The 13500-nt window shown below is 37.1% G+C and overlaps 2 protein-coding genes across 5 annotated transcripts in view; one reads left to right on the top strand and one right to left on the bottom strand.

The window, feature by feature from the left end:
* LOC117354715 (zinc finger protein 850-like) overlaps nt 1-11929 on the top strand; it is a 55964-nt gene extending 44035 nt beyond the window's left edge. Inside the window, exons 3-4 of one of the 2 annotated variants that reach the window (XM_033932616.1) lie at nt 5242-5620; nt 6125-11929. In XM_033932616.1, coding sequence (XP_033788507.1) covers nt 5242-5620; nt 6125-11309 — 5564 coding nt within the window. In that variant the 3' untranslated portion in view covers nt 11310-11929. Of the gene's footprint in view, nt 1-5241 lie in introns of both variants that reach the window. The other variant, XM_033932614.1, reaches the window with a different exon arrangement.
* The window catches only part of LOC117354717 (zinc finger protein 850-like), a 948741-nt gene that overhangs the window by 288492 nt on the left and 646749 nt on the right, over nt 1-13500 (bottom strand). The gene's annotated exons all lie outside the window — the stretch shown is intronic.

The following is a 13500-nucleotide window of genomic DNA, read 5'->3' as shown; positions in this document are numbered from 1 at the left end:
ATTTCCCTAAGATATGGTCCAAAGAAAGAGAAAAATTTTTTTATAAGATGAGGGGGGAAACTTTCAGTAATGTTGTTAGATAAGTTTAAGGATTGTAGAATAGTGGAAAGTTGTGTTAGTGTAGGTATTTTGAAGTTTGCAAGGGAACTGAGAGGTAGAAAGGTTGAATCTGTGTTGTGAGGGATCTTAAAAGTAGGAGGGGAAGATCCAAGGTGAGTACGAATTGAATTGACTTTGTTGTCAAAGAATAGAGAGAGTTCAACAGCAGTTGGTTTGTCTGACGTTGGAGGTGGAAGTTTTTTTTTAGAATACTTAGAAAGGGATTGGGCAATACTAAAAAGAGTAGATGAATTACTAGTTGTAGAAATGAGTTTAGAGTAGTAATCTTTTTTAGTTTTTTGAATGATCTTTTTATAGTGAGCAGCTTTTTCTTTAAATGAGAGGAGATGTATATTGGAGCGAGTTTTGCGCCATTTGGTTTCGGCTGTCCGAACTTGTCGTCGGAGGAGGATCAGATTTTCATTGAACCAAGGTTGGTGTTTTCTTAAGGTAGTATTGGGAAAATTTTTGTTATGATTATCATTGGAAGGAGCTAAAGTATCTAAGAGGGTTTTCGTGGCTGTTTCCCAATTAGAAATTTGGTCAGTAATAGGGAGGGAGGAGAAATCTTTAAGGTTTAGAGAGAAAGAAGATTGAATAGCGGATAGGGTGATGTTATTTAAATTGCGGGAGAATGTGGAATTGCTCGTGTGTTTAATGGAATCTGAAAGGATTGGGAAATTTGATTGCCATATAATTAGTGAGTGATCTGACCATGGTACCGAGATGAAATTGAAAGTATGAAAAAAATGAGTCATGGTAGTTGGGCAGAGAATCATATCAAGAGTATTTCCTGCTGTGTGAGTGGGCGTATGAATAAGAGGAGATAGAGATAGATCAGCTATCAAGGTTAAGAGTTCAGAAGTATTATAGTGGTTAGGACAGTTGAAGTGGATGTTAAAATCTCCGAGTATAATTGACTCCGGATGGGCGATATTAAAATCAGTTAGAGTGGGTTTTGACCCGATGACGATTGGGTGTGTAAAGCCGAGGGATATGATCGTGTTGATCCCTGGGTGACATCTCTGAGGGCCAATAAAAGTTGATTGAATAACACTTAGTTACAAGGTATTAAGGGTGACTTACAATATCACCTTAGGGGAATAATAATATAGCACAGCATGTAATAAAAGCAGTTATTGATCCTATTGTAATATCGGACCATGCTGGTGTGTGGATTGACTTTCAGAATGATGATTTGTATATTCTAAATCAATTTGGAGATTTGATAATGCTTTACTTGCGGATTCGAACTTTCTGGAAGATCTTAAATTAAAGATGAATGAATTTTTTCAAATTAATAATTCAGATAATATAAATGTTGAGATTTTATGAGATGCTTTTAAAGCAACAATGAGAGGAAATATTATTTCATATTCAGCATTTATTAAAAAACAACTTAAAACAATTTGTTGATTTGGAAAAAGAAATTAAAGTATTAGAAAATAAATTAATTGAGAAATGGGAACATAATATATTACAAAAATTATTAAAAGCAAAAGCTAAGTATAATGAGATTTCTTCTCAATTTGTGAGGAAAGATATGTTCTCTCGGCAAGTTCAGTATTATGGTAATTCAAACAAGGCTGGAAGATTATTAGCAAATTTTCTTAAAGCAAAAAAAAAAAAAGGAAATCTAAGATTATTGCAATTAAAGATACACAAGGCAATACACACACTAACACTAAGGATATTTTAATACAGTTTCTTGATTTTTATAAAGGTTTATATTCTTCTGAATCTTATGAAAATAAAGAACAAGATGGGTTAGATTTTTTAAATTCATTTAATGGACCAAATGTTCCGGATCATATAAAAAGAAGTTTAGAAGATCCTATATCTTTAAAAGAAGTAGAATCAGCATTGAAGTCTCTTAGAGTTGGATCCGCTCCAGGTGGCGATGGATATACTGTTGAATTTTATAAATCATTTCAAAATATTATTTTACCATATCTATTAAATTTATATCAGTACCAAAAGAATAATGGGAATATATCAGGTACTATGGCTGATTCTGGAATTATTGTCTTGCCAAAACCAAACAGGGATCCTACTTTGGTTTCAAATTACAGGCCTATCTCTTTATTAAATGTAGATGGTAAATTGGTTGCTAAAGTATTAGCATCAAGATTGGCAAAAGCTCTTCCTTTTATTATTGATGTCCACCAAACAGGATTTATTGCTAAAAGGCATTCCTCAAATAATACTAGATTAGCATTTCACTCTTTAAATTTAGCAAAAAATATTAATGATCCAGCTTTTCTAGTGTCTTTAGATGCAGAAAAAGCATTTGATAGGGTGGAATGGAGCTTTATGTATCGAGCTTTAGAATGGTTTGGTATAGGCCCCGGTTTTATTAAAATGATTCAGACGTATAGCTCTCCTGGTGCAAGATTATATATCAATAATAATTTATCGGATAGATTTAACTTGCGTAGGGGAGTTAGACAAGGATGTCCTTTGTCCCCCTTACTTTTTGATGTTGTTCTGGAACCCTTATTAATTGCAATTAATCAAACTAAGGGGATAAAGGGAATCCCATACTCTAACTGGGAATTTAAACTTTCTGCATATGCAGATGATATTTTATTATATTTAAGAGAACCGGGGAATACTGTTCCATGTTTACTTAATCTTCTAGAGAAGTTTGGAAAATTTTCTGGATATAAAATTGGAGTAAATCTGAAGTTCTTCCAATTAATGTTCATTGTACCAAAGGATTATTTGATTCATATTCATTTATATGGAAAGATGAAGGTTTAAAATACTTAGGTATTATTATCAAAAATACAATTGAGGACACAGTGAAAGAAAATGAAAAACTTTTATTGAGAAAGATAACAGAAATGTGTGAGCAATGGAATCCTTTACATCTCTCTTGGTGGGGAAGAGTTCAAACAATTAAAATGATGATATTGCCTGTGGTTTGTTATCAAATGAGTATGATACCAATATTTTTTCAGGGGACATTTTATAAAAAGTTAAACAATGTTCTTACAAAATTTGTTTGGTTTGGGAAAAGACCCAGAATTGCTTTAGCATCATTACAAAGACCAATTGTGGAGGGAGGGGTACATTTTCCAAATTTTTATAGGTACCATCAAGCCTATATTCTAAGACAGGGTATGTATTGGATCCTCCCAGATCTCATGGAGAATGTACCTGATTGGTTATATTTAGAATGGCAGCTCCTGTTCCCATTACATTTAGAGCATGTAATTAGTATAAAATTGCCTAGGAAATACAAAGATACTAGAATTTTACTTGATACTTGGAAGACCTTAAGGTATATTAGTAATTTGTCACCAGATCCAATTGCAAAATCATTAAATCAATCCATTTGGGTAAACTCCAGGATCAAGATTGGCAGATTTAAGATCGTCTGGAAAAAGTGGATAATTGCAGGTATACGGACATTGAATGATGTCATTTCAGAAGGATCACTGCTTAGTTTTTCACAATTGCAACATAAATTTGGCTTAAATAAAACACAATATTTTAAATGGTTGCAATTGAAGCAGGCTATTCAGGTAGGGTTCCCTGAATGGAAGGGTCTTAACACTCAATATAGCTTGCAGGTCCTCTGCTTTCAGGCGGATTTTTTGGGACACCAAGCCGCAAAATGGTATAAATTATTATATGGATTTTTAAATAAAAAAAAGAACACTGGACTTAGGGATATTTGGAGTATTGAGATTGGACAGACAATTTCTGCATAAAATTTCTAATAAAAAGGGGGGTATTTAATTTATCATATAAGAATATTTGATTGTAAATACAAGTGATATGTGGAAATTGTTTATATTATGTTTAATTCACTTGTTGTAAGATGAAAAAATGAATAAAGAATTATAAAAAAAAAAAGAAAAGAAACTTTTCTATACAAAATTGTTATTATATACCACAGAAAAAAAAAAAGTAAAATCAGATCAGGGAAACTTTTAGTTTCTGCTGAGTTCGATTTAACTCACTTCCTGGAAGATTCCCAAGATGTCATTAAAACTAGGGCTACTCTTTTGATGAATTAGATAAAAATTTACTCCTGAAATTATATTTCAAAATCAAAACAACAAAATTCTGTGGTGATACTCTATTGATATTCCCAGATGTGGCTAGAGCTACCCAAATGCGAAGGAAGGAATTTCTTCCCTTAAAACTTAGGGTTTTAGCTCAGGCCGCTAGTTTTTTTCCTAAAATTTCCTTGTAAGTGTATAATCAAAATACAAGAGAAGGAATTTACTTTTTGGGACCCCCAAACAGCTCAGCAATTGTTAAGTTTTCGTGAACAAGAGAAAGATAAAGGGGTCCTTTTATCAAGCCGCACTAGTGGGGTTAGCGTGTCGGAGATTTCATCACGCGCTAACCCCCATTGCGTCTTAAATCCCTACCAAAGCTTGATAAAAGGACCCCAAAGTAAACTAGTTATTCACTGATCTTTAAAAGGAATCTGAGAATAAGAAGCGAAAAACTAGAATGATATAACTTGGGGGAAGATTTCTGTTTTCTTAGTTGGATTTTTATTTATAATTATAGTTGAATCTTTTCTCAAGATTGATATCTTATTTCCTTTAATTATATTTGATCTTATGGTGGCTCCCCCAAATTAATGTGGGCTAGAAAGATTTATATTACATACTTATGATATATTTTCTTTTTCCCTTTTGATGTATATCTTTATCCTTTACTGTTCTTTAATTGTATGAAAAATTTGATAAATAAAAAGAAAAAATATATATAGAGGGGTTCAAAAAAGGTTAGAATAAGTTTCTGGAGGAAAAGTCCATAAAAAGATTTTTAGTCAGGTAGACTTAGGAGAGCCAGGAACTGGATCTACTCTATGGATCTGCCTGGCATTTGTGACCGGAGGGGCCAGGTTGGACACAGGATGCTGGACTTGATGGAGATTGGCCCAGGCTTAGCATGGATTTTTTTATACCTATGTGGAAAGACCAAAAAAGCACTTTTAAATATTGACTTGAATATGATCACACACTCTTATTTGCATCTCTGGTACTGATCAACTTGGAAATGTTATTTTCTGAGCAGTGAGTGGGTGGTAAATTTACAAAGGGGTTTTGTATTACTGAACTTGTTCAAAGGTTTTACTCCTACAATAATATACAATGCTATTTTTGAATTTAGGAAAAGATGAACCTAAAAATAATCTCTGGAACCTCAGTGAGAAGTCTGAAGGAGTAAAGATGTTATCAGAAGGAGAGAAAGAGAACTGGGGAGAGAAGGAAAAAAATCAAAATAAAAAATATTCACCAGGAGAGTCAGCTCCGCTCAAGATCACACAGACAGAGGAAGACCAGACGGACCAGATCAGAGATCAAAGATGTTCCTGTGATGTATGTGAGATATTCCTCAGTGATCGTTCAATTCTGAAACCACATCAAAGATCTGATACTGAAGAGAGATCATCTACATGTACGGACTGTGGGAAAACCTCCAGTCAAAAGGGAGAACAGAAAACCTGCTTAAAAGAGACACATTTTACATGTTCTGACTGTGGGAAAAGTTTCAATAGCAAGAAAGAGCAAATGCAACACAGGAAAAATAATAACGGAACTAGAATGTGTACAAGTATCAAAGATGGGGAAAACGTTATCAATACAGGAAACATTATAAAATACCAGAAAACCAATACTGACAAAAGAATACCATCAAATCTTGGTTGTAAAAAAAATATAAACCAGGACGAGAGCTTCACAAGAAAAACAAAATTTCACCCGGGAGAGAGATCATTTTTAAATACCGAATGTGAGAAAAGCTTCAGTCAAGGGGAAGCATTTACAGATCATAAAAAGACTGAAACTGGTGAGGAATCAGCCACTTCTACTAAATCTGAAGAAATAATTTGCAGGATGGCAAATATCCCAGAATATCAGGAAATTGAGAAAAATGGGAGATTATATACTTGTGCTGTCAGTGGTAAAAGCACTTCTTGGAAAGGAAACCACAGAATGGTGGAGAAAATCCTTGGAGGAACAAAGTCATTTACATGTACTGAGTGTGGTAAAAGTTTCAACAGCAAGAAAGAGCAAATGCAACACAGGAAAAATAATAAAGGAACTAGAATGTGTACAAGTATCGAATATGGGGAAAACCGTATCAATACACGAAGCATTACAAAATACCAGAAAAACAATACAGACAAGAGAACATCTTCATATCCTGGTTGTAATAAAAATATAAACCAGGATAAGAATTTCACAAGAAAAAACAAATTTCATCCAGGAGAAAGATCAGTTTTAAATACTGAATGTGATAAAAGCTTCAGTCATGGGGAACCATTCACAGATCATACAAAGGCTGAAACTGGTGAGGAATCAGCCACTTCTACTAAATCTGAAGAAATATTTTGGAGGGTGGAAAATATCACCGAATATCAGGAAATTGAGAAAAATGGGAGATTATATACTTGTGCTGTCAGTAGTAAAAGCACTTCTTGGAAAAGAAACCACAAAATCCCTGGAGGAACAAAGCCATTTACATGTACTGAGTGTGGTAAAAACTTTCCTTATAAGAGCGCACTCACAATACACCAGAGAATTCACACAGGAGTGAAGCCATTTTCCTGTTCTGAGTGTGGTAAAAGCTTCAGAACTAAGTCACAACTCCAAATTCACCTGATAATCCGTACAGGTGTGAAGCCATTTACATGTACTGAGTGTGGTAAAAGCTTTCTTTATAAGAGCGAACTCACAATACACCATAGAATCCACACTGGAGTGAAACCATTTACATGTACTGAGTGTGGTAAAAGTTTTCATGATAAGAAAACACTGAGAAGACACAAAAGAATTCACACTGCAGTGAAACGATTTACATGTTCTGAGTGTGGTAAAAGCTTTACTGTGAAAGCAAAACTCATAATACACCAGAGAATCCATACAGGAGTGAAGACATTTACATGTACTGAGTGTGGTAAAAGCTTTACTGATAAAGCAAAACTTACAACACACCATAGAATCCACACTGGAGTGAAACAATTTACATGTACTGAGTGTGGTAAAAGCTTTCCTTATAAGAGCGCACTCACAATACACCAGAAAATTCACACAGAAGTGAAGCCATTTTCCTGTTCTGAGTGTGGTAAAAGCTTCAGAACTAAGTCACAACTCCAAATTCACCTGACAATCCATACAGGTGTGAAGCCATTTAAATGTACTGAGTGTAGTAAAAGCTTTCTTTATAAGAGTGAACTCACAATACACCAGAGAATTCACACAGGTGTGAAGCCATTTTCATGTTCTGAGTGTGGTAAAAAATTTCGTTGTAAGAGCGCACTTACAATACACCAGAGAATTCACACAGGCGTCAAACCATTTTCATGTTCTGAGTGTGGTAAAACATTTCGTTATAAGAGCGCACTCACAGTACACCAGAGAATTCACACCGGAGTGAAACAATTTACATGTACTGAGTGTGGCAAAAGCTTTCATAATAATGCAACACTGAGAAGACACAAGAGAATTCACACTGGAGTAAAACCATTTATATGTACTGAGTGTGGTAAAAGTTTTCATGATAAGAAAACACTGAGAAGACACAAAAGAATTCACAGTGGAGTTAAACCATTTACATGTACTGAGTGTGGTAAAAGCTTTCCTTATAAGAGCGCACTCACAATACACCAGAAAATTCACACAGAAGTGAAGCCATTTTCCTGTTCTGAGTGTGGTAAAAGCTTCAGAACTAAGTCACAACTCCAAATTCACCTGACAATCCATACAGGTGTGAAGCCATTTAAATGTACTGAGTGTAGTAAAAGCTTTCTTTATAAGAGCGAACTCACAATACACCATAGAATCCACACTGGAGTGAAACCATTTACATGTACTGAGTGTGGTAAAAGTTTTCATGATAAGAAAACACTGAGAAGACACAAAAGAATTCACAGTGGAGTTAAACCATTTACATGTACTGAGTGTGGTAAAAGCTTTTGTGATAAGCGAACACTCATAGCACACCAGAGAATTCACACTGGAGAGAAACCATTTATATGTACAGAGTGTGGTAAAAGCTTTCGTAATCAGACAACACTCGCAGCACACCAAAGAATTCACACTGGAGAGAAACCATTCACATGTACGGAGTGTGGTCAATGCTTTCGTGATCAGACAACACTCGCAGCACACCAAAGAATTCACACTGGAGAGAAACCATTTACATGTACGGACTGTGGTAAATGCTTTCGTGATCAGACAACACTCGCAGCACACCAAAGTATTCACACTGGAGTGAAACCATTTACATGTACGGAGTGTGGTAAATGCTTTCGCGATCAGACAACACTCGCAGCACACCAAAATATTCACACTGGACTGAAACCATGTACGGATTGTGATAAGACCTTTTGTGATCAGACAACACTCGCAGCACACCAAATAATTCACACTGGAGAGAAACTAGTTAAATGTACGGAGTGTGATCAATGCTTTCGTGATCAGACAAAACTCACAGCACACCAAAGAATTCACACTGGAGAGAAACCAGTTACATGTACGGAGTGTGGTAAATGCTTTCGTGATCAGACAACACTCGCAACACACCAAAGAATTCACACTGGTGTGAATTCATTTATATGTACGGAGTGTGGTAAAAGCTTTCGTGATCAGACAACATTCGCAGCACACCAAAGTATTCACACTGAAGTGAAACGATGTACATGTACAGATTGTGGTAATAGCTTTCGTGATCAGACAACACTCGCAACACACCAAAGAATTCACACTGGTGTGAATTCATTTATATGTACGGACTGTGGTAAATGCTTTCGTGATCAGACAACACTCGCAGCACACCAAAGTATTCACACTGGAGTGAAACTATGTACATGTACAGATTGTGGTAAGAGCTTTTGTGATCAGACAACACTCGCAGCACACCAAATAATTCACACTGGAGAGAAACTAGTTAAATGTACGGAGTGTGATCAATGCTTTCGTGATCAGACAAAACTCACAGCACACCAAAGAATTCACACTGGAGAGAAACCAGTTACATGTACGGAGTGTGGTAAATGCTTTCGTGATCAGACAACACTCGCAACACACCAAAGAATTCACACTGGTGTGAATTCATTTATATGTACGGAGTGTGGTAAAAGCTTTCGTGATCAGACAACATTCGCAGCACACCAAAGTATTCACACTGAAGTGAAACGATGTACATGTACAGATTGTGGTAATAGCTTTCGTGATCAGACAACACTCGCAACACACCAAAGAATTCACACTGGTGTGAATTCATTTATATGTACGGAGTGTGGTAAAAGCTTTCGTGATCAGACAACACTCGCAACACACCAAAGAATTCACACTGGTGTGAATTCATTTATATGTACGGAGTGTGGTAAAAGCTTTCGTGATCAGACAACATTCGCAGCACACCAAAGTATTCAAACTGAAGTGAAACGATGTACATGTACAGATTGTGGTAATAGCTTTCGTGATCAGACAACACTCGCAACACACCAAAGAATTCACACTGGTGTGAATTCATTTATATGTACGGAGTGTGGTAAAAGCTTTCGTGATCAGACAACACTCGCAACACACCAAAGAATTCACACTGGTGTGAATTTATTTATATGTACGGAGTGTGGTAAAAGCTTTCGTGATCAGACAACATTCGCAGCACACCAAAGTATTCACACTGGAGAGAAACCAGTTACATATACGGAGTGTGGTCAATGCTTTCGTGATCAGACAACACTCGCAGCACACCAAAGTATTCACACTGAAGTGAAACGATGTACATGTACAGATTGTGGTAATAGCTTTCGTGATCAGACAACACTCGCAGCACACCAAAGAATTCACACTGGAGTGAAATCATTTACATGTACTGAGTGTGGTAAATGCTTTCGTGATCAGACAACACTCGCAGCACACCAAAGAATTCACACTGGAGAGAAACCATTTACATGTACGCAGTGTGGTAAATGCTTTTGTGATCAGACAACACTCGCAGCACACCAAAGAATTCACACTGGAGTGAAATCATTTACATGTACGCAGTGTGGTAAATGCTTTTGTGATCAGACAACACTCGCAGCACACCAAAGAATTCACACTGGAGAGAAACCAGTTACATGTACGGAGTGTGGTAAATGCTTTCGTGATCAGACAACACTCGCAGCACACCAAAGAATTCACACTGGAGAGAAACAATTTACATGTATGGACTGTGGTAAATGCTTTCGTGATCAGACAACACTCGCAGCACACCAAAGAATTCACACTGGAGTGAAATCATTTACATGTACTGAGTGTGGTAAATGCTTTCGTGATCAGACAACACTCGCAGCACACCAAAGAATTCACACTGGAGTGAAATCATTTACATGTACTGAGTGTGGTAATTGCTTTCGTGATCAGACAACACTCGCAGCACACCAAAGAATTCACACTGGAGTGAATTCATTTACATGTATGGAGTGTGGTAAATGCTTTCGTGATCAGACAACACTCGCAGCACACCAAAGAATTCACACTGGAGTGAAATCATTTACATGTACTGAGTGTGGTAAATGCTTTCGTGATCAGACAACACTCGCAGCACACCAAAGAATTCACACTGGAGTGAATTCATTTACATGTATGGAGTGTGGTAAATGCTTTCGTGATCAGACAACACTCGCAGCACACCAAAGAATTCACACTGGAGTGAAATCATTTACATGTACTGAGTGTGGTAAATGCTTTCGTGATCAGACAACACTCGCAGCACACCAAAGAATTCACACTGGAGTGAATTCATTTACATGTATGGAGTGTGGTAAATGCTTTCGTGATCAGACAACTCTCACAGCACACCAAAGAATTCACACTGGAGTGAAATCATTTACATGTACTGAGTGTGGTAAATGCTTTCGTGATCAGACAACACTCGCAGCACACCAAAGAATTCACACTGGAGTGAATTCATTTACATGTATGGAGTGTGGTAAATGCTTTCGTGATCAGACAACACTCGCAGCACACCAAAGAATTCACACTGGAGTGAAATCATTTACATGTACTGAGTGTGGTAAATGCTTTCGTGATCAGACAACACTCGCAGCACACCAAAGAATTCACACTGGAGAGAAACCATTTACATGTATGGAGTGTGGTAAAAGCTTTACTCAGATGAGTAACTTCAAAACACATCAGAAAATTCACACTGAAGTGAAACCATTTTTCATATTCTTAGTGTGATAAATGCTTTACTGAAAAGTGAACATTGACAGTACACCAGATAACCCAGACAGGAGTGAGATCAAAATACTGGAAAGAGTTCACTTCTGTTACCACAAAAGAGGTCTTATCTTACTGAGGAAACATGATGGCAGATAAAACATGATGGCAGATAAAGGCCATATGGCCCATCTAGTCTGCCCATCCACAGTAACAATTACATCTTCCTCTCTTTAAGAGATGCCACGTGCCTATTGCACACCTTGAATTCAGACAAAATGTCTGTCTCTACCACTTCTTCCGAGAGACTGTTCCACCCATCTACCACCCTTTCTGTAAAAACGTTTTTTCTTAGATTACCCCTGAGTCTATCACCGCTTTATCCTATGCCCTCTCATTCCAGAGATTCCTTTCAAATGAAAGAGACTTGCCTCATGTGCATTTACACAAAGTAGGTATTTAATTATTTTCTCTTACCCTTTTGGGTTAACTTTGTGAATCGGATTAAGTCCCTTTTGGGAAAGACCCGATATATAAAGCTAAGGAATTTATTGGATTAAACATCTCTATCACATCTCCCCTCTCCCGTCTTTCCTCCAAAGTATACAGAGTGAGATCTTTAAGTCTGATCCTATACGCCTTATGATGAAGACCACACACCATTTTAGTAGCCTTCCTCTGGACCAACTCCATCCTTTTTATATCTTTTTGAAGGTGTGGCCTCCAGAATTGTACACAATATTCTAAATGAGCTCTCACCAAAGTCTTATACAAGGGCATCAATTCCTCCTTTTTCCTACTGGCCATACCTCTCCCTATGCAACCTAGCATCCTTCTAGCTTTCGTCATCATCTTTTCAACCTGTTTGGCCACCTTAAGATCATCACCTACAATCACACCCAAGTCCTGCTCTTTACTCTGATCGTTCAGATGATGGTCTTACCTCAACTGGACTATTAAAACTCCGCCTATCTTGGCATCAACACCACTCTTATCCACAAACAGTAGCTGATCCAGAACACAGCCGTTAGACTAATCTATAAATTATAGAAATATGATTCAATCACAACCTTCATCAGGTAACTACTCTGGCTCCCAATATCATCCCGAATAATTGTCAAAACCTCATGTATCCTACACCAGATTCTGTACGGAAACTCAGCAGCCCCTCTCATCCAACTATTCTCCACTGTTTGGTTGACATCAAGAAGAATCCTTAACAGAATCCAACTAAACCTGCCATCCACAAAATACCTCCACTACAAGCAAATTTTCCACTCTATGCTAACTTATCTGGGTGTAAAAACCTGGAATGAGGAAAATCCTAAAGACCCACCTCTTTGAAATTTAACTCTTTCAGCTTCTGTATACTTCTAGGCCCCTCCCCTTGCTTCTCCATGTCCCCTCTACTTCCCCATGTCCTCTTTGATCTGTCGCCTTGAGCTTGTATAGGTTTTTGCGACTCACAAATGGAAAATTAGATTAGATAATTTCTTCACCCCTAAACTGTACCATTCATTCGGGTTTTTTGCAGCCCAAATGCATGACCTTGTATTTCATAACATTAAATTTTAGCTGCCAAATTTCAGACCATTCTTCAAGCTTCACCAGGTGTTTCTTCATGTTATTCACATCATCTGGGGTATCTATTGCAGATTTTGGTATCATCTGCAAAGAGGCTAATCTTACCCGACAGTCCTTCAGCAATATCTATATATATAAAATTGGAGGTATGTATGTATGTATGTGTGTGTGTGTGTATGTGCCGCGATCATGCAAAAACGGCTTGACCGATTTGAAGGAAACTTGGTATGCAGATCCCTCACTACCTGGGATGATATGTTCTGGGGGTCTCGCGGCCCACCTGCACACATGGGCGGAGCTACAAACAGAAAATCAGATTTCACCCATTCATGTCAATGGAAAAAATGTAAAAAGCTGCCATTCTCACAGTAATTCCAACTATAAAACACTTTCTATGACACAATAACCACTAGGGACATCATTTCTATTCTACCACGGACACCATACATATAGAGTTTATATGTTCTCACTGTGTTTGTAACTGTTTCCTTCATGCACCCCAGTTCATAATGTTATTACATTACATGAGTACTCACATATGCTGAACTAGGAACACAGGTTCCCTTTGCAATGGCACAAGGCTTTGTGTAAAGAGGTTACTGGCCAATGTAATTGAAGCGACTATCTT

This window comes from Geotrypetes seraphini, chromosome 2 (assembly GCF_902459505.1).
Source record: "Geotrypetes seraphini chromosome 2, aGeoSer1.1, whole genome shotgun sequence".
In the NCBI taxonomy this organism is placed as follows: Eukaryota; Metazoa; Chordata; class Amphibia; order Gymnophiona; family Dermophiidae; genus Geotrypetes; species Geotrypetes seraphini.
This window is presented reverse-complemented; position numbering and strand designations above follow the sequence as displayed.